General features: G+C 41.8%; 1 protein-coding gene across 1 annotated transcript in view; it reads left to right on the top strand.

The window, feature by feature from the left end:
• plxnd1 (plexin D1) overlaps nucleotides 1–22,603 on the top strand; it is a 63,551-nt gene that overhangs the window by 7,952 nt on the left and 32,996 nt on the right. The window contains exons 5-12 of the mRNA XM_079677184.1: nucleotides 5,811–5,940; nucleotides 9,821–9,998; nucleotides 10,255–10,363; nucleotides 14,392–14,491; nucleotides 15,981–16,079; nucleotides 17,630–17,719; nucleotides 17,980–18,088; nucleotides 19,143–19,300. Of these exons, the coding sequence (XP_079533310.1) occupies nucleotides 5,811–5,940; nucleotides 9,821–9,998; nucleotides 10,255–10,363; nucleotides 14,392–14,491; nucleotides 15,981–16,079; nucleotides 17,630–17,719; nucleotides 17,980–18,088; nucleotides 19,143–19,300 (973 nt within the window). The remainder of the gene's footprint in view (nucleotides 1–5,810; nucleotides 5,941–9,820; nucleotides 9,999–10,254; nucleotides 10,364–14,391; nucleotides 14,492–15,980; nucleotides 16,080–17,629; nucleotides 17,720–17,979; nucleotides 18,089–19,142; nucleotides 19,301–22,603) is intronic.

The following is a 22,603-nucleotide window of genomic DNA, read 5'->3' as shown; positions in this document are numbered from 1 at the left end:
TTGGGCTGGAAAGCGGTTGTGGGATGGAGCAAAATTGATTGGCTTTTCATTAGGCCTCAGGCTGGGCAGTAACATCATTGTTCAGAGGGGTCCCCTGCCTCTGTAGTAGTTTGAGAATGGACTGACGGGCGGGGAGCTCAGGCGAGGAGTGACTTGGCGGAAGTGTAACTGTGAGCGAGCGCGAGTACACTGTGATTAATGTGGCTCTGTCAGGGCCGGCTCTCTGGCTCTGTGTTCACTTGCTTTCTGCGAGAATAATATGTGTGATGTTGAGTGTTTGTGTGTGTTGTTGTCTGTGTTCTGCATGTGTGTGTGTTGTTTGCTTGGTGATTAAAACAGATCAGGCGAGATAGTGAATTTTGTGATGAGTTGTGATGTAGCTGTGGGGGCTCTGGCATTGCCGAGGACCATTCAGAGCTGGAAGAGTGGAATTGATGAGTGTGTGTGTGTGTGTGTGTGTGTGTGTGTGTGTGTGTGTGTGTGTGTGTGTGTGTGCGTGCGTGCGTGCGTGCGTGCGTGTGTGTGTGTGTGTGTGTGTGTGTGTGTGTGTGTGTGTGTGTGTGTGTGTGTGTGGTCAAACTGTCTCGCTGTCATCTCCCTGTCTCCTCTTCTTATTTATCTATCTGTCGTCTCTTTATCCCAGGCCCTCTCTCGCTTCACTGAATTTTTACCCTCGTGATTCCCTTGCTGTCTTCTGCTTTTTTTCTTCTCATTTCTTGCCCTCTTATTTTCCAGTAGCTTTGAGAATTTAGTTATCCCACTCTCAACCACGCTCTATGTCTCCCTGGTCCTGGTCTCCTCCTCCCCCAGTGCCCTTGTCCTCCTCTCTATCCCTCTACAAAGGAGCGTTGATTGTGATGATGGTGGTGGGAGGGAGAGTGCACACTGGTTCTTTTGACAAGGAAATGTCAAAGTGTGTCAGCCTGTGTGTTAGTGTCAGCATGAGTGTGTGTCGCTGTCTGGCTCTCGGAGGCCAGGGAGTTGATGTCATGGGTGTATGTGTGTGGATGTGTGTGTGAGTATGTGTGTTTGATGTACTGTTTGGCCAGTCATGCCAGCCGCTGGGCTGGCGCTGTGGCCTCAGAGCCCGGGGGATCAGGGGGTTGATGTGTGGGGGTGGATGGTCTCCTCTATCACCTCGCTCTCTGAAACAACTACACATTCTGAGTAGAGGGAAGAAAAAAAAGACCAAAAGAGAAATATCTCACAATCTGTGAAGCCACAACTGTCTCTGTGGGTGTCTCTTTGATTTTATGCACAGCTCTGACATCTCTCTGCACGTCTGCATGTAGAGGGAGCATAAAAACATGTCTGTTGGCTTGTTGGAGCCGCCATTGTTGTCTGAAAGAGAGCGAGAGAAAGACATAGTTTCTGCATGGGAGATAAAGCTTAGATCACTTTTTCATGCTGGAGCCGGTTTAGTCTGACCCACATGTCACGTGAAAGCACTTAAATATCTTCTTTGAATTAAATTACTCGTCATGTGCAATCTTTGCTATTCTCAAATGATCATGCTTATCTCTCAGTGACTTTGTGTGAGTCTGTGTGTGTTGCTGTGTGTGCAGCTCGCATGTTCTCCGGCTGTTAACATCCCCGCTGGTTTCCCACATAATCTGACGTGCGGAGCGGACTCTTAGGAGGTGATGAGTTTTCTCAGGTCATAATTTAGCTGCATATGTTCACTGTGTTTATTTTAGGAAGCTGTTTGAAAAGTCAGAATGTTGTAGGGAGGCAGGTGAGGAGTGTGTGTGTGTGTGTGTGTGTGTGTGTGTGTGTGTGTGTGTGTGTGTGTGTGTGTGTATGTATGTGTGTGTGTGTGTGTGTGTGTGTGTGTGTGTGTGTGTGTGTGTGTGTGTGTGTATGTGTGTGTGTGTGTGTGTGTGTGTGTGTATGTGTGTGTGTGTGTGTGTGTGTGTGTGTGTGTGTGTGTGTGTGTGTGTGTGTGTGTGTGTGTGTGTGTGTGTGTCATGTTCCATGCCTTAAAGGGAGATAAATGCTTTAATGTATTAAGCATTGTGTGAATAAGCAGGCAATTCATGAATGCATTTCAAGAAAAAATAGAAACAATAGAGAAAGGAGAAGATATCATGAAGTGAGTTTGCCAGCCTGTCCTTAGAAATCATACAGCGTTTGTTGATGTTGATCTGAGACTTCATGTCTATTTCTTTTGAAATCATAAAATGACATTTCCTGGAAGCCTGCTTCCGTTTATACCGAGTGGCATCTATGATGTATTCAGTACTTAAAGATAAAATCTGGAGTTTACTTGATAATCTAAATATATTCTTCTAGAAGGAAAACAAGCAGGGTACTTTTGACCCAATGAAACCCAAGAGGAAGCAGTGTTTCACTCCTTGATTTCAAAAGTAAGTGTAAATAAATCTCAAAACACATGACATAGCTCATGGTTAGATGTCACAAATGTTTTTCATTATTATTTCAAAGATATATACGCCTTGGATATGGTACTTTATTGTTTTTCTGTGCTAAGTGTATGCAGAAGTGAATATTTAAAAACAGTCAGGTACTGAGAGTTAGCTTCAAATATTTTGTCAGGTCTGCCGCCCACAAAAGATGTATTCTGGTTTGCTGTGAATTTGGCACTTTCTTATTTCAGCAAAGCTCTTGTTTGAAGTTTGGCCTGTTTTTTAATGGAATATAATTAGTTTAGAAAACAACGAGAGAAGGGAGTCCACAGTCACGCTAGGATATCAGCGAGGCTGCTCACAGCTACATGCTAATGTCAGCTTGCTAACATTTTCTCTGTTTCAAAGCTATATGGTAATGTTTTGCAGGGTGCTAGTTTCACTCATTTTCCATGTTTGGGGCGTTGGTGCTATTATTTTTTGCAGGTCTGTGGTCGTAAAACATTGAATTTGTGTTTCTGATAGTGGCAATTTTAAAACACCAGGAGACCATAAATGTCGGAAAAATATATTCTTTTTTATTTTGGCTAAACCATCTGATTAAGAACTCTTGGGTATGTGCAACATGAAATGTCTTTATTCTACATAGCCATATGTATTTAAAATGACCAATGCCTGGTTATCAATTCAATGTATGTCTCTCTGTTTGAAGAAACATGTGAAACAGGTTATAGATTAGGGAATTCATAACCTATAGTAATTATCTTTATCTCCCTTTCCATCATTAATCATTTTATGCGGCCCTCCCTTATTTCTTCTTCTTTCCTTTAATTCCAATCCCCTTCTCTTCCCTCCTCCTTTCTTTCTCCTCTTTATGATGTATCTCTTCCTTGTTTTTGACCAATCAGCCGTGCATTTTGACAGAGAACCTCTCCTCCCACTCTACTCATTATAGGGACACAATATAGGTGCGCAAGCTAATCATGACCCTGATGAAGACCTGTGTTGGTCACAATGACTGAGTCCTCTTACACTATTTACAAATTACCATGTGATATTGGCGCATTTTTTAATTTGCAAAAACCCTTAAGCAGTATGGATCACTTCTTGAAAGAGACTTGCATTTTATTTACTTATGAGCACATTACCTAATGGAAATGGCACAGTACACGTAAAGGAAGCCATTGCAAGTGATGACTCAAAAGTAGCACTTTTCCTTTTCTTCAGAACTTCTGTATTTTCAGGAAATTCTGCTATTATTTTCGCACCAATACGAAGATGTACTCAACAACAACTTTGAAAATGAAAATAGATCAATAGCGTTACAAGTAGGGATGCACCGAATATTCGGCCACCGAAAATTATCGGCCGAAAATGGTTAAAAAGGCCCTTTCGGCTTTCGGAAGGGCCTAAAATATCACCGAATGTCAGAGAACAGGGTTACGTTGATCATACTCCGCATATTTGTCCGGGTGTTTTGATTTCAAGTGGTGGAGTAATCCCGAAGTGGTGAAAGTCTTTGCAGTTACACCCCCTCGAGAAATGTCAGCTGAACACGTTTCACAAATCGCAATCCGCGCCTCTCTCTCTGATATTTAGAAATATCTCAAAGCGGCAGACATGTTGGCTGTGAGCCAGCCGCGAGCATGGTCGCGCGCCGTGCTTGTCGCCGCGTTTTGATTACGTCATCACAACAACACGTTAGGTTACCAAACTTATAGGTGCATTTGTTGTTGTTGAAGGCCTGGCTGTTACAGTCTTTATTTACACTATTTTGTAGTAGGCCTACTGGCCTAGATGTTTATGCAGTTTTAAAGCACCTTGGCTTTGTTCTGAATGCACTTTGTTGTAGTTATCCTACAGAGAAAAGAAAATGGACTTGACTTGGAATTAATGTACTGTATGCATTCAAAAGTGCTGAATAAATGTTTTATGGACCCAAAATAGTGATTATTATTTAAGTTAAGTTTTGCCATAATCATGTCTTTTTCCATAATCAGGTAGCTGAACAACATTGGTAAAGAAATGTATACATTATATATATATATTTCCAAATATATATACAGTATATATATATATATATATATATATATATATACTATATATATATATATATATATATATATATATATACATTTCCATATATATATATATATATATATATATATATTTCTATATATATATATATATATATATTTCTATTAATCATTTTCGGCCTTTCGGCATTCGGTTTTCGGCCAACTGTTTCCTATTTTCGGTATTGGTTTCGGGCAAGAATTTCCCATTCGGTGCACCGCTAGTTACAAGTTTCCAGCATATTAAACTCCTCAGGGTGTTAAGGTTTTTTTTCAATGTGTTTGTGTCTAGGGGATTTTTGTGTGGCTTGCAGAGGCACTCACTTCTATTTTTAGATTAGCAGCTAACCCCCCTGCCCCTCTCTGTCCCTTTGTGCCAGTGGGACTGAGAATCTGGACATTTGCTCTTTCCGGACACAAATACTCACACTTAATGGCATGCGGTCACACTGACACACTTTATTTTAAAACAACTATAGAAGTGTGAGAGGGAAGTGTGATGTGCCAAACTCATTATGTAGCGTGTAAGGACGTTTCTAAATGGGGCCTGTTTAGAGTCTCTTTACACTAAGGTCACTTTGTCCTTCCAGCCTGTACTGCAGATGAACTGAGCTCTGTGCCAAGGGCCAGTGAAGTTCATTAGTGAGGCAGAGAGTACGAGGCCACCTTGCTTGTTGAATGCCCTTTTACAATTCTTCTGTCCTATACATTCATTATACTCACAAATGGGAGCAAACACACTGTATTCTTTATGTATGCACGTCCACACAGACACACGCATTCATGGTCCACCCAGATTAGGAATCAGCAGATTTCTTTTTATTCAACAATCGGCAACCGGCCCCTGATCTTACTGCCTGCGGGATGCGTTGCCATAGCAATGTTTGTGACCTAGAGTCAAGTAGTCTCTTGTGTTGAGCCAGACAAACTGACAGCCGGGGTGTGAATGTGACTTTAGGAGACCAAAGCACCTCATAAATCTGTGGGAAGCAGACCATGAAAGCCAAAGGGTGAGCATTTTTCAAATCCTGGGATAAAATGAAAACAAAAGTTTTTACACTTTCTCACAAAGGATAAAATGTTGACCTTAAAGCTCAGTCTGTTGGTCTGATGGCTGAGGATTGCATTGACAAGCAATTACTATATGATCACATTGTGATATGGGACACGCTGATGGAAACTCGCAAATGTTACACCGACCTTTTAGCTGCAGCACGGTTTTTCTGAAGGTGATCATGAAAATGTGTTTAGGATTTCATTTTCCATGACATATTCACTGCAGGAAAACTGTGATCTTATCTTTACCTTAATATGCTGGATATATTTAAATGACTACCGTGCCAACATTTCTATTTGTCACTTTGTCCAGATGTACCATCCAGAAGGAGTGCGCTCAGGGGCTGTTGGCGCGCTCCTGGATCAGCATGGGTGAAGGCCCGCAGCAGTGTCCGTCCATGACCCTGACACCCCCGGAGATCAGCATCGCAGCAGACATCAAGGTAAAACTCCCTCAATATTATTCTGGTCCATCACACCCATTTTATAAGTCACATAGAATGTACTCTTGTAAAAGTCATGTTTGTAACGGGGACAGTGTATTTCAGGCTCAGGACCGGCCTTTATAACCTGACACCTCTCACTATTATTGTGCACACTATTATTATGGCTCAGCTAGTAAAGTCATTCCAACAGTGTTCGCTGCAGCAATTCGCTCCAACTCACCGACCTCTCATAAAGTCAAATTAAGGTTGACTTTACTATGAATATTGAAGCGGCTATAATATTTTTTTTTAGTTTTCAATGAAAACTGCTTCACTCCAACTCTGCTCGCTTTATTTGTGGTAAAGTTAAATATGGCGTAGAGAGTTCCAACATATTGTGATGCAAGTTAACATCGCACTCTGCCAAATGAAACGTGTGACTGTGACAGTTTACATTTTGCAGCTTCAGTAATATGATCAGTTCTGCATGCGTGATTCCTCCAGTACACAACTGATCTGAACACACACTTTATCATTTGTTCTTTCACAGTAGGTTGCACTGTAATCAAGACACCAAGAACTTATTTATATGTATCATTTAGGTCTTAAAACAGCAAACCAGGTGTGTGTGTGTAAAACCAGAACTGACTGGTGGCACAGCATGAGACAGCATGCCATACACAGCTGTTTCCCTCTCTCCTGCGTGTGTGTGAGCAATGACTTTAACCGTTTACTGACAGTGATTCACTTTTGTTTTGATATCTGCCGATGGGCTCAGCAGGAAAGTTACCTCCAGGTCTGTAAAAGCTAGACTTCTTTTCCAGATTCGAGTATCCAAATTGGTTTGTTTAAAATGGCATTCAGATACCTTAATTATAAACCTTTAAACATTCAAGTCAAGTTTAAATATCTTGAATTGTAACATTAAAGTCTGTAACAATCAGTGTGCAAACTGACACAGGAGAACCTGAGGTGAGGTTGAATTATTATTTAATTAGTTGCTGAATTATTTCGTCTACATAATGTCAGAAAATATATATTTTTTTTTTTAGCGCCCATTAACAGTTTCTCAAAGTGGAGGTTAAATGTCTTGTTTGGTCAGTCCAAAACACAAAGATATTGGATAATATAATATGAAACAGAAAAAAAGCAAGAATTTTCAATATTTGAGAGGCTCAAAATTACATGTGCTGCCATTTTTGCATGAAATAAATTAATGATCAAAATAGCTGAACTGTTGCCAGGACTGTCACACAAACCAATTCAAAAAAATTGCTGAATTTGTGAAGCTTTGTGCTTCTACATCAAACATCAAACACAGAGAGCAGATTACACTACCAGTTTGCAAGAATTCAAGATAAAAACCATTCCAACTTTTTAACGCACAATAAAATCCAACAGATTTAGAAAAACTTGCTGAATTGTATTGCCCATAATTTTGGCCTCATGAGATAACTGCAGCCTATTTAATTTTGTCCAGCCCCGCTGGTTATACAATTCAGCCTTCAGGTAATTGGTTTATGACCTTTAGAAATCTGATCTCATGTAGGCAACAATATAACCTGATGTAATTATTTTTTCTTTATTTTAAATCTGGAGTGGGGCAACCAAAATTGAGAGGTGCCTGTATTTCTCTCATTAGGCCACAGTGCCTGTATAACAACTGCTGTACATTAAGAGTATATCAATCAATAGAGTGAGAGCACATGCTGGAGGAGGCATCATGGTGTTATTGAGTTATGACTCAAAGACATCAGACATCTGATCTCAAACATACCAATGTACAACCTCATCTGATCTAATTCATATGTATTTGATATGTTACAATATAGGGAGGGTTAACATTTAGATTTTAGCGGCCAAAGTTTATTAACAACTCTTTTTACAAATTGAGAGAGTGACTATATTTTTGAAATGTTAAATGTGTGTTTGTTGTGAGGTCTTGGGGCCAGGATATTTTTGTTCAATGTCAAATGGATACATAAAAATAAGCCGGGGGGAGGTGGGGCTTCACTTTTTCATAAATATAAATATAGGATTAAGTCCTCCTCCCCACCCATGTAGTTTTGTGCCTAAATCAATATCAAAACAAACATAAATCACTTGATAAACTGTCACCTTCCCTGGGTTTAGCATAAGCATGCCAGATAAGGGTGTTAGTTTGAACACAAACAGCGTGTTAGCATAAACACGCGCACTAGTTTGTGTGTTTACTAAGATTTTTAGCCACATCCAAATGTGCAACCATTGATTTTAAAATGGACTTTTAATGTTTTAAGCAACCATTGATGTACAGTTCTGTCTCTGACCTAGATACATTAATTGCCCAAATGGGCGGAGTATTGACAATCGCAGCTGTATCTCAAATCAATTCTACACATTCATTCTAAATGGGCTTTCGAATATGTCTGAGTAAGTGACAAAAGTAGGTGCCACATATCACTATGCATACTAAATTGGCTTGATGTTTGAGGGTGATGTTGATGGAGCTATTCACACCTGGAAAATTCACAGCATTTTTTGACAGTGGCAAGACAGCTCCAAGAGTGTCTGTGAAATAAATAAATATATTTTTTAACAGATTTCATTTGAAGCAGCTTTCAAAAAAGTTGGTGTTAATTCCTGTTTGAAAGTAACTATATATGTATTTTTAAACTGCAAAAATAGTACTGTAAAGATCATTATATACCGACAGTAAAAACACTGTTGTTGCCATGGGCAAACCAATGTGATTTCCTCTAAAATTACTGTGGAACAAAACAAGGAATATTATTAAGAACTTAAACTACACGAATCCACCTTCTTTGAAATATGTTTATATTGTACAAATGAAGAAATGCATGTAATCTTTCGGATAAATACAAAAGCACTTAAAACTAAGCCTAGGGTGAGTTTCTTCAGTGCTTCCTGACTTCAGTAATGAACCTCCACAATGTCTGTCGCCTTAAACTCTTCACATATATCATTTATTAAATGGTTTTGGTACGCAGAGAAACTCCACCACTCAGATTTTAATCAGACTTGGTTGGATAATATATTCTGGCAATAAGAGTTGCTGCTTCATACCTTCCTGACATGTGAGCTGTTGTTTTCAGCGGTTTCTTCCAGTCAGTACATCACGCAGCAGAAGCCAAATAACAATATGATAATTAGCTCACTGAATTTTGACACTCGGAATGTATTTGACCTTTAATTACAGCTCATAATTAGACGCAACTGAGAGACGACAGGTCATTAATTGGTTCATTAATTGTGGATATTTGCCTGTTATGTAGGTCAGTTTAGCTGTGGGCTGTAATAGATCTTCCAGCTGCCCGATCCACAGGCATCCTTCACAGCCGCAGGAAGCTCGGCTCAAGGTTGTCTCCCAAACAGGAAGCAGCAGGCAGGAAGTCAGGGCTATAGGCAGGAAATGATCACTTCCACCGAACAATAGAAGGGATTTTTAAGACATGTTAGCACATGTTGCCCGGCCACTTCGGCTCATATCTGCTGAGCTACTCAATATGTCATCTTTCGTTTCCTCTCTTCTTAACAATCTTCATCAGCCCCCTGCTTCTTCCCCTTTTTTTTCTCACATTGAAATTATTTAGCTGGAATTCAATCATACCAGTGAGGTGTTATGTTTCTCATTATACGTCTGTCATACTCATAGCTACATTTAGTTTTGAATGTCACACTGTACCATCTGTTTCTTCATCGCACATTAGTTCCTCCATCTCTCTGCCTGAATCCTGGAGAAACTTGAAGTAATGCCAAAGCCATTTGCCCTCTACCATACACTAATACACTGGATTTGAATACATGTGCGTGGGGATATAGGACTTAATTAATAATTAAATTATCTTTAGATTAATGGTTATTGATATCTATGTTGCTTTATCTGTTTCTTTCTTAGGATGTCGGCATTCTGATAAATGGCAGTGTTCCTGATCTGGTGAACTCCCGGGTGGAGTGTGAATATGGGCCGGGTGTTTCTACAGCTGCCACGGTGCACCTGGATTACGGTCCCGCTCAGATCCAGACCTGCCCCCTGCTGCCTCGAGAAAACTACCAACCAATCCGCCCCGGCACAGGTGAGACTGAGAACATCCCTTTTGGCTGTGTGCCAAGACTGCCATCCCTTTATCTCCATAGCAGTCACTGTATGTGATATCATTTTATTTATGTTGAGCCGTACTAGAACAAATGTAATTTCCCCTTTCGTCTTTCAAAATGCAGCAAAGTCAGTGTAGCGCGAATATGCCTCGCCGTCTTGTTTGTATTGTGACATTGATACCATCTCCAATGCTCGACACATGCTGCATTGTTTACATGCCTTTGTTTCTGCAGATCATCTGACTGTTTCTGTGGCGATAAAAGTGAATGGCACATCTGTGGTATCTGGGAGCTTCATCATCTACGACTGCAAGAGGACCGGAGCCATACACCCCAAGACATCGTGAGTCGCAAATTCATTGTCACCATTGTTTATCTCAAATGTTGGATTTATTCAGGGTTGGTGATGCTTGGCAAACTTACAGCATCATTCTGATACCGTGCACACAAATGTTTTCACTTAGACACAGTGATGGCAAATAACTAAGTTAATTTACTCAAGTGCTACAATTTTCCTTTATCGTACCCCACATTTATTTTCCAATAATTGTTGCTACTTTTTCACCACTTTTGTAATCTTACTTACTTAGTATTATGATACAATTTCATATACAACATATCAAAAGTACATTGTCATGTTCCAGATGTTAATAAGCTTTGAGCAATTCCAAAGAGTTATTTCACAACCTAACTTTTCAGATGGTTTTATTTACATAACGGTTTGAGCTAAAGCAATACATTGGCTAATATATCACAAAAAGTCGAACATTTGAAAAAAAATCCAAACATAAAAACAAATGTGCATGGTAGAATTTACTGTTGATGATTTATATCCATTTATTAGAGCAGTATTTTGAATGTGGGCTTGTATTTATGAAGAAGTATTATTACATTGTTTTATTGCTACTATTAAGTACAGGATGTTAGTACTATTTCCTCCTCTGCTTTGATCATTGGCTATTTGATTTACAGGCTATCCCTCAAAACAAACCTTCCTAAATTCAATCTAAATACAAATTAACTGCAATAATAGCCAATATACAGCATCAGTCAGATGTCTCTACAGCGTTGTAGAAGTGCACACCAACAGGGAGGCTTGTCCCTAACCTCCTATCCTCTCTTGTTTATTCCTCTGCTTTCTATTTAGGCCTCAGTGGGTAAATATTGCCGACACGTCCTCTTGGAGGGCTTATTGCGTATTTGGCTTACTCAAGGTTTCTCAGTGCAGGATCAAATGTGGGATTAATATGCTGTAAACGTTAAGCCAAAGGAAATTGGATATGTATGTCTGGCTGGCCATACTGATGTTTGTTTTTGTGAAGGACTGCGACTCGTATGGCCTGGTCACAAAGAGGGTGTTCTCATATCTTCAGGCTATCCAGCTGGCTTCCTCTTGCATGTTGGACCATGTCAGAGGATCCACTTTATCTGATGGGCAGATCTTAGGCTTAGAGGGGCATTTGTGTGTTTGTGTGTGTGTGTGTGTGTGTGTGTGTGTGTGTGTGTGTGTGTGTGTGTGTGTGTGTGTGTGTGTGTGTGTGTGTGTGTGTGTGTGTGTGTGTGTGTGTGTGTGTGTGTGTGTGTGTGTGTGTGTGTGTGTGTGTGTGTGTGTGTGTGTGTGTGTGTGTGTGTGTGTGTGTGTGTGTGTTTGAATGATTCCCTGAGATTGAAATCGTTTGGGTGTGTCCCTTTTGTTCACTTTTTGAAAACAGTCTGGAGGTGTGAACACAGCAGTTGCAGGTACATGTGTGCAAGACTGAACCCAATATGTGCACATGGCCTCGGTGCGCGGCGAGGATCAGGAGTGTGAAATTAGACGGTGGTTTATTGAAGGTGATAATGAGCAAAGTGCCATTCTCACAGGATGAGCATTGAGCTGCAAACTGCGGAGCTGCTATACTCTGTCTGATTTTAATCACTTCAAGCTGTTTTTTTTTAATAATCCCTAAAGAGAGTCTTATGAGCCATTTCTCCGCAAGGAAACTAGATAGGAGGGTCTCTTTGTTTGTGCCATCACTTTTTTCTTTATATGTTAAAGCTGTCTTCTTAAAGTTTTTGGTCTCAAGATGTTATGCATGGGTGAGAATCCTGACATCAATATCTCATAGGAAAGACTATAAAAAAAAGTTACTGCAAACTACAGGTCTACAGAGTTTAATAAGTCCATTTATTTTCCAAGCTATATTTACGCCCGAGGCCCATCTAATTAAATGGAGAACGGCTACACAACTTTTGAAGGGCCCCATCAGTTTTGTTGTCAAAAATAATAATTCTCAGGCTCAGGAAACATTTCTCCTCTAGCTCTGATCTTTTAAAGTGCCGTTGTCAGGGTAATCTCAAATACAGCTTGGAAACTACCAGTGTTAACACTTTCTGTGTTGAAATATATGAGACTCTCCATGTCAGTATATCTAAAGATTAAGTTTCACCATGTAAGGAAATGTAGGATCCAGCCTTTTGGAGCTTGACTCAAATTCTGAATATTTTGGCCTCCTATTAGTGAGTTTCAAGCATTTCTAGGAAATGCCATCCACTACAGAGTCTACAAGTATCCCTTTTAAAATACACTTTGCATAATATTACCATTGGTGGAGGTTTGAGAAGTCTTTATTTATGATCCAACAATGTTGCATTGAATCACTTTTCGTGTGTTTCTGTGTTTGATTAGGTTTGTGTATCTGTGTGTGTGAGATAGTGTTTGGACAGTTCTCCCATGACCCAGTCGAAGTGGTCACTAGGCTGAGTTTTAATGACAACCAGATGATAGCATTCCAGCCTCACCAAACAGCGCTGTAGGACAACCGCATAACCTGCCCTCCACACACACACACACACACACACACACACACACACACACACACACACACACACACACACACACACACACACACACACACACACACACACACACACACACACACACACACACACACACACACACACACACACACACACACACACACACACACACACACACACACACACACACACACACACACACACACACATATTTGCTTTCTATGTCTCAAGTTCTGGCACTTCTCCTTTCTTTCTTCCCTCCCTCCCCTCAGCTGTCTCCGCCTCTCGCTGTCGCTCCCCCTGAAAACGAGTCTTTTCTTCTGGACGTATTTCTCTCTGACAGAGACATGATTGAGGATGTGTGTTTAACCGCTGTGTCCACTGAGAGGCCCTGAGAGTGCGGGCCTGACTGTGTATTTAGTGTGTGTGTGCGTGTGTGTGTGGTCATTATGACTTGGGGTGGGCAGTGTCACAGGGTATTTACTGTCAGTGTTAGGTCAAGCAGAGAGTTTGCGTGAACAGTGTGCATCTGTGTGTGTGTGTGTGTGTTTGTGTGCGTGCGTGTGAGAGTGAGTGAGTGAGTGAGTGTGTGTGTGTGTGTGTGCTATGTTAGGGTGTGTGTGTGTGCAGCTGGATATAGGTGTTTTAGTAGGACAGAAGGGGAGTTAGGGAAAACAGAAAAGCTTCAGCTGATAAGGGCCTTGAGGGGACCTTCTGCTTCTAATCAGAACTATGCACGCACACACGCATGCGCACACACACACACACGTTTCTGCATCCCCTTACAACCATTCCACTCCACTCCCCCCAGTCCACAGACCCCCCCAGAGTGCTGCTATCACTGGAGGCGATATCATACTTAGTGTGGGACATCTGTCTGCTCCCGGAGGCTATGCAGACACACACACTTGAAAAACACATGCATATAGTACAGTGGAGGTGTGTGGAGGAGTTGAGGTAGTTTATCTGGAAGACCCTCACACATATCCTACGGCTGATATCTCCACCACTCAACACCTCACACTAAAATCATTTAGATAAAAAGCACGAAGGTAACGGGAATCATTTATATTTTGTGGTGAACTGTCCATGTAACTCATAGCATATCTTACAAGGTAGATCACCCAAATCACACCAAAGATAATACACTTAATATTTAGGTGAAATGTTAGAGATGAATATCTCATAAGATGAGGAAACACCAGACTGTTTCATCAAAACATTCCTATGTTTTTTGAATTGAGCAAGGGTGTGTTACAGTGTGTTTATAGAGATGTGTGTTGTTTCATCTCAGCAGATTTGGCCCAGTTTGACCTGCAGGCTGGCTGTGTTGTAAATGTGCAATGAATGTCTGCTTCTGTGACTAATCATCTCTTCCTTTTATTAAAGCTAAACTTTGATGCACAATCAGTTCGGCATATCAGTTCATTTTCTACTAAAAATAGGCCACATATCCAACTTTGGAAAAGGCTGCATGGGAACATGTCAAGAGGGAGAAAACACGCCCTGTTTGGCTCAATGCCATCCTTGTTTCTCAACTCTTTCCATGTATGTGTGTCCATCTTTTTTCAGGTGTTTGAGCTGCCTGAGCACCAGGTGGAAGTGCTATTGGGACCCCGAGAACCACCTATGCGTCTCCAATAAAGATGAGTCAAAGCACAGCCTGCTGGAGGTGAGTAATTCCCTTTTTCTTTAAACCATCAACCAAACAGACGCCTGGAGGATCTCTTAATATTAAGATCCCACTAGTCAGAGCCACAGACATAATCCAGACTCTGCTGTCCAACAACTCCAAGTGTACTGTAATGATTTGAGTCCAGACGAGTTAGGCAAGAGCAATCATGTGGTAATTCAGTGTGAGGTTACAAGTCTCAAACACAGTATGTAGAAATACTATAAACTCTCAGGACGTTCTGGTTTAACAGACTCCTTAAAGTATAATATATCACTTTGAAACACCTCTAACGTTTCCATTTTTGGCAGTTAAGTGTGATATTCCAGCATGTGGAAGAGTAGCTTCTCTTTGTTCCTATTTTGAAAGGGAATTATTGCTAAATGTCAAGACTGTGTGTTGCCAGCAAAGACATACATCTAGGTGACTGTACAAATGCATTATGTAGATGCATGTTTGGCAGTGTAAAGCCTCATGCGGTTGTAAACTACTCTGAAAAGCAAACAGATCACATCGTTTAAAAGGTTTGGCATGGGTACAAGACCAGGCTGGGAAACTGGGAAAATTCTCCCAAACTGCAGTAGCCTCATTGAAACCAATTACAGGTCCCAAGATACCCCTGCCCTTAGTGCATGTTCCTGACAACATCCAGATTTTCAATTTTCAATTCACACTGCCATGTGAAATAACGGTTAAATGTTTGGATTATACTTGAAGGGGACTTGCTTTCTTTATTTCCTGAGACCATATTCTACACTTCAATGGGCCCTTCACAAGAGTTAAGTCAGACATCATATGATTCCTGTCCCCTCTGGCGTTTTATGGCCTGGCCAGATCCCATGGCCAGTGTGAGGAGGCGTCCACCCAGCAGACTATGGCTCTGAGAGGGCAGGCAGCGTCTGACTGTCCACAACAGTACTGGTCCCAGTTAGAGCGGAGAGGATGTGACTCAGTCCTGTGGTCAGCTGCTGGTCAAGTGGTCTTGTTCTAGCGTTTTATTGCTGTAAATGTTGAACACACTCTTTTATATCACAAGACCCCCTAAGAAAAGAGTATGAGCTTCTTCTGTTAAACAATTCAGGCAATAAACACATTCTTCTAAGCAAACGCAATAAATCCTAGCCAGACTTCAGATCCAGAAATACACAAAAACAAACATGTAAAACCACAAGAGGCTTCTACTTTAAGTCACTTTCAGTTATTTAAATGTTAGGTTCTTTTGAAACATTACATTTTTAATGAGGGTTAAAGGAGATGAGGGGGTGGATTTTCCTGTTCTGTTGAGCCTATCACAGTGTCCGGTGGGTCTGTTTTTCTAATCCCTCATCGTCTCTCTATTTGAAGCTATTGTTATTTCCCTCAGAGCGAGACTTTACCCTCTCATTTCCTCCTCCTCCAGATAAACAGGACAGGTATTTTGGGTTGCGGATGTGTGCATTGTTTTTTTTAACTCCTACATGTCCTGCCCCGACACCCCACCTCTCGACAGAATGCGGCTTCCTGTCCAAGCCTGGTGGCCTCAGAGGTTCCTCCATCACCTTCAGAAATGGCCCAGGACTTCACCTTATCCCTCAGCCACATCCAGGAGGTACGCCAGACAACCTCCCACCATGGAGCTAGACTTGGACCATGTCCAATATGCATGTTGTGAAAATGATTGGAATAAAACAGAAGCATATGGTGTTTTTTGCTTCAAGCCGAGTTAAACACAGATGGATATTTTTGTGCTGCGATTTGGGTCAATGAATGAGCGAAACCTGAGTTTGGGTGGTTGTGAGACAGAGATGAACATGAAGAATGAGCGAGTATCTTTTATGCTTATGTTGCTCACGGCTCAGCTGTGTGGGCCCACCATGTCTCCGGTATCTAACTGTGACTCGCTGAGTTGTGTCTTCGTCAGCACAGCGTACAATAAGCAGTCGGTCTGAGGCAGCACACGCGGCAGGAGCTTTATTTAATTTGTGTTCGTTTTAAACTCGGCAAGTCCTTCCAGATCCGTTTCTTAAAATATCTATTCTCATTCTTAATCCACGCTGAGCGAATCAGACGCTGATCCCGCTTCACTGATAAGGGGAAATTCCAGAGCTGACTAGTTGCCAGGCGTGGTCAGTCACACGCTATAACCCTGTGGCCTTTAGAGCCTTCTTCTAGTGTGTTGCTATGGTTACAGACATTGAGTCACATACAAATTGACACACACATGCTCATGCACACACATACTTCCTCAGGGCAGCCTGGATGTGACTGGCTATTCCTACCACTCTTTATTATGATGGTTTATACAAATTATTTGAATAATGGGTTCATCTTGCCGGCGAGTCAACACAGTAGGGAATGTGGAGTCATTCCCCAAAAAGCATCTCCAGTCACTTGAGGAATTTATGATGAATTTTGATTTGGTTCCCACACTTTTCTTTGGATAAACCAAAAAAAAAAATGATGTATACTTAACTGTGATAAACATTGATACCAAAACATGATAGAAAAGTGCTTAGAAGTTTGTCCTCCAGTATCTATTAGTTCTCACACTGAAGATAAGTCCAGGGAACATTTAATGGGTGGTATGCTGGAGTTTTTCCGGGGATAAAATAACCTTGCAGGAGCCAAAGAAATCAAGCTTCTCTAGTGTCAAACGGAAGAGAGAAAAGGCAAAGTGCTGGAGAGGGTGATAAAAGTAGACCAATTTAAGCCGGCTGGATTCAGAGACGAAGGTTTTTCTTCCTCTTTAAGTGATTGCCTTTTGCTGCTCTTACCTATCTTCTAAGCTTCTTTGTGGTCTTACCTTCACATATCTTGGCTGAGTTAAACTCGGGTTTCTACGAAGAATGAATTCATATTCATTACTCTGGCTCCCAGATGACTGGCGGAGGTGTGGGAGTCCAGATGTTTATGAATATTGAATGAATTGCATCTTTTCCTGGCAGGGACAATTATTGTGGGTTATTTGAGTTTCCTGGTTCTCTTTCTGAGTTGTCAATTGTTACCAGACATGTTTTAGAAGGCATTTGTTTGCAGAAGCTTGCTTTAGGTACCAAAGCAACGGTTATCTAATTCGTAAAAGAGTACGATATCACAGTTTGCCTGCTAGTTATTGTTCAAATACTGTATATTGTTTAAAGTATGTGCATTATATAACAGAATGACGAGCTGGAGTGCGACTTTGGGATAGAGCAGCGGTACGAGGCCACCTGGCTGAACAGCTCCACGGTGAAGTGCAGTGGAGTAACAGTAAGTACAGACAATGAAGCACCAGAAATAACTATTTATTATCCATGTCTGATTAAAGATAATTTAAGATAAGATTAGATGTAATCATTGATTGTAACTTGTATCGCAATTATTTTAAACCTTTGTTTATAAGTGGACTAAGAACCCATTATTATCTGAAGCAACAGTAAGAGGGAATAAATGCAAAATGACTCGTTCACACTGAGGACATGCCCAGCACAATCAGCGTTATTGTGTCTCCTTCTTCTCTGTCCATGTAGCTGTCCACTAATCACAGGAGCCAGGTTTACCACCTCAACTTGAGGAGGAAAGGATACCTCAGTGAAAATGGGGACGATGTCTTTGTCGACAGCCCTCAGCCAATGAGAGGTAAGACTTTGTTATGTTGACATGTAAAAAAAAAAGAAAAAAGCTGATGAAAAATACAGTTCCCATTTGTTACGCTTCAGCTGTTTGCTCAGCTCTCCTGTATTTGCAGCGTAATTAGAAACCCACAAAAACACGAAAAAATCTGACATCGCTGCCACTGTTGCTCCCAGAATGCATTTCACCTGTACACAAATGTTTTTTCTGATGAGATTGGCGGATTTGATTAAAACCTGTAGGAAAATGAAAAATTGCTTACGGGAACGAAACGTTGTTTGACTGCCTCTCACTTGCAATAATAGTACTTTGTGTTTTACAACACATAATTTGCCAACTAGTAATTTACCATGCTATCATATTTGGCCACCCTCTAATTACACATAATCATGATAGAACATGGAGCTGCGATTTGAGGTGCTATCAATACCTCTTACTAGCCATGTCTGAACTATTGTTGATAATACAATTTAAGCTCCATGACAACAGTGAGATGATGAAAGTGGTCCGCATGTTGAACTTGGCATGTTTTCTAAAGCGTAGCTAAACCAATCCTCGCCTTTCCCAGTCCCAGATGTGCTGTTCGCTGTCCATGTGTCGATCATGTGAACAACAGCCCTGGGCCGCTGCCAGACACGCTGCACTGTTCAGGACGTGACGGTGGTTCATAACATGCAGACTCATCACATTTTTAAACAGACACACATACACAATTTATCACACACATGCAGGCACACACATTCATGCACAGAGGCACATGCGGTGGTACAAATGGGATTTCTCCCAGGGAGGCACATTGGAACATGAACAATCATCTGTTTCTCGCTGGCTTTGTTCTCCTCCACTCCTCTAGCTCTCCTTTTTTTCCTGGTTTATTTTTATAGACATGAATATATCATCCTGCAAATGCTTATGCTGTTTATTCAGAACATGCAGCCCATATGATTTATATAAGCTAGAAAAGAATTGTAGAAGTCTAAGTAGCTTAAGTTAACCACACAAGGCAAACACAGTTCAGTAATGCTTACAATAATAATTGCCTCTCTGTCTCTCCCCCTAGTGGAAGTGTACAACTGTGGAGTAGGGAGCTCCGACTGCTCCCAGTGCTGGGGCCGGGAGGACCAGGGCCACCTCTGCGGCTGGTGTGAAAACAGCTGCAGGCCGAGAGATGACTGCCAGTCAATCAGAGATCAATGTCCGGCTCCTGAGATCCACAAGGTAAGATCACAGGTTACACATGATCGCAGAACACAAATTATTGCATTCATCCTCCTGCTCCTCCCACCTCCTTTCTGTTGACTATCTTCTAACCATAAAATGGTGAATCATGGGGTCACTCACATGGTGCAGTGCCCCCTGCCCTGACTGTCCAGTATGAGCTGCCTGTTTGAACAGAGTCTCATTAAAGCAGTTCACTGCGTAACAACAGTAACACTCACTTAGCCACAGCTCTCGGGGGACACAGGGAGTCAATCTGCAATCACTCAGAAGGGCATGGGAACACCTTTTTTGCCATGTGTAACTACAGTTTGAGTGTAAACTGTGTGGACTGGCTATGGGAGTTATATATGTAGAGCTGTTTGTGTAAGTAATCCCAGAAACTAAAAGAAAACAAATAATAACCAGGAATGGTTTTGGATTCATGACCACAAAAAGAGCTACCACAATGACCACGAGGAGTGTTTATCCAACACAGGATCTCACTGCGGTCACGTCCTAACGGTCATCACGATTACCGGCACGGCCTTTCTTTAAACTGTTTATAGAGCTCATTTGCATGATCATATTCATTTGTTTGTCCAGCTGTAATTGGATGGTGTTTGGAGCCGTCCTCCGAGCCTTTTCTGCCACTGCTGAATTATATCAGCATAGCAACCCTAGGCGGTCATGGGAAGTACGGCTCACATGATACCCAGCCGGCCTGAACTTCCTGCAGATAAAACCTGCCGGCCCAGAGGAGTACAATCAGGCAAAACAAAGCAGACGGACACACACAAAATATTTCACCCAAATAGGCCATATTGAAGCATTCCCGCTTATCCCTCATTCTTTGTAGCTGTCAGCACACTGTGACTAACAGGATGCTAACTTATGAGACTTGTATACGTGACTGAAGTTAGCCGTATGCGTGGGTAGACTATTGTAGCAGTCCTCTCTCTTCCTCTTTCTCTCTTTCTCTCAAGCGGGCTGGAGAGAGGGTAGTGGGGGCTGCGGCTCTGTGGGGTGTGTGATGCAATGCTTTGGCAGCCATGTTTCCCTACAATCCACAGGGGTTTGAGCCTGAGTACTCCAGCTTATGGAGCAAAAAATCTGCTCTCCCTAAACATTTCTCACACACACACACACACACACACACTACGGCAGCAGCTCTTTGTTATATAGACATAGTGATTGTGTACAGCTAAAGGCCCAGATACACCGGCCAGTCACCTGAGAAGTCGCCAACGCCGACACCGACTGTTGCGTCGCCGGACTCTCCTGCGTATTTGCCGACTTCGCGCACTGGAACACACCGCAAATCCGAGCCGAGCACGTATTAACTGCGTATGCGTGAGTGGCAATAACTCTCCTTACCAGCAGGCGGCGGTAGTGTGTATTCATCATTCAAAAGAGGCAACAACCGGAACAAACGGAAGACAGAGAAGAAGAACAGACTCCGTGATATAAACAAACAACAAATAGCGTTTTTCTTTCCATTTTCACTCTCGTCCATTGAAAACATGAACGAACAGGAGCTCTATAAACCGATGAGGTGAAATAGCTGTCCGTGTGTGTTCCATCTTCCATTTTAAATCATTTGTTTACCTCCCTCACTTCCGTTAACGCTTCTCATACACTGATTCGCTAGCTGAACAGCCAATCAGTGTTATCCCTTTGTCCGACTTCCGGTGGTGTTCCCGAATCGGCAAGAAAAGGCGTCAGGTCGGCAGGAAAGACCCGACGGTGCGGCGCACACCACTCCGAATAGGGCGTGCCCAGGCTCATGTTCGGCCCGACTCCCATTTACTGCCGATTTCGGGCCGGTGTATCTGGGCCTTAAGATAATGAAATGTGCTTTTCGTCACCCACAGTGTCGAATACAATCTTTGTCACACGCACCAAAATATCAATAATACAGAGGCGGATTTCATTATTGCTTAAACTTTGCCACGTACCACCTAATTGTGAAAAAGGCCTTCTATTCAACGCAGTGACGTAAGACAATGGAAACATTTATCATCTCCGCAGGCCCTTTATTCTCATGTTATGTGTGGGCTAGTTCGCTGTTTAAAAAAACATTGATTAGCGGTACTGCACCGTCCAAAACAGGAACTGCCAAACATAGTTTATTCGCTACATGAAAGAACTAGAGAACAGGGGGATCTGGGTGAGACATTAATGGTTTGGGAGAGAGGATGGAGAAGGGAGCAGTACAGTGAGGAACCTTTTCCTGTTTTTGTCCTCACGTCCTCCTTGATTATGTGAGCCAGAGAAGCTCGGGTGAGGAGAGGAAGATGAAAGCTCCGGCCCCACTGCGGTCTCTACAAAACAAAAAAACAACATAAAGGAGATCTATGGATTCAGGTTGCATATCTGCATTTAGAATATATTTTTCTCTGAATATTATACTTCGAATAATTTAGTCCTCAAATGCGTTTCACAGCTCCAGCATTCCTTGTGCATTTTGTTTTCACATTCACACCCTGTGATCTCCCTGGAGTACTGGCAGAGTTGGCGCCGTAAATCAATACTCGCAGACTTGTAAGAGGTGTAAATGAACAGCATGCCAGCTGATGTTGATGTCAATGCTCAATGGCACACAAGAGACACAATAGGTGCTATAAAACGCATAGTGATGATAAATAACTCCATCGAGAGGTTGGGTGCTTTCATTTGTCTGGCAGACTACAGTTTGTGTGCATTACATGTGTACAAAGGAATGTGTTTTTATCAAATGAAGAATATATTGGTATATATGTAGGCATGGCGTAACACTTGCTAGGCAGAAACGTAATATAACCCCAAAAACATTGGCATCATTTCCTGTTGAGTAACACACACATACTGCAACGAATGGATCGGTTTGTTTTCACACTTTATTAAAGGTAATACACTTTTATTTTCTTAAACACCTCAATGTTATAGTTTGGAAAATATAGTTTATTTATCCGCGCTGTCACTCTTGTGGTTTTTATATTATCTCCATGCAGAACCAAACCTTATCCCTTAACTTAGTCCAAACAGAAGAGCTGTTTTCATTCCTAGGTTTAGCTTCTGATAAAGCTGGAGCCAGGCCAATAACACAGCGGGGTCACACCAACCTCTGCTGTGCCAGGGGGTCATTCAGAGAAGCATGCACGCAGCTGGGTTGCTGTGCTACAGTGACAAAATGAGAGTTGATTGCTTCTGTCTGGGCGTTGGCGATGCTATCTGAAGCTGCGTTTCTGTGGTAATTGGAAAGGTGACTGTCCTCTTTTCTTCTCTCCACGGCTATAGAATGGAAAGTTAAGAGACCAAAGGCAAGGGCTGAAATGATGCATG

Source organism: Notothenia rossii (genome assembly GCF_949606895.1).
Source record: "Notothenia rossii genome assembly, chromosome: 4".
NCBI classification, from domain to species: domain Eukaryota; kingdom Metazoa; phylum Chordata; class Actinopteri; order Perciformes; family Nototheniidae; genus Notothenia; species Notothenia rossii.
Note: the sequence above shows the minus strand (reverse complement) of the source record. Positions and strands in the feature narration are given on the sequence as shown.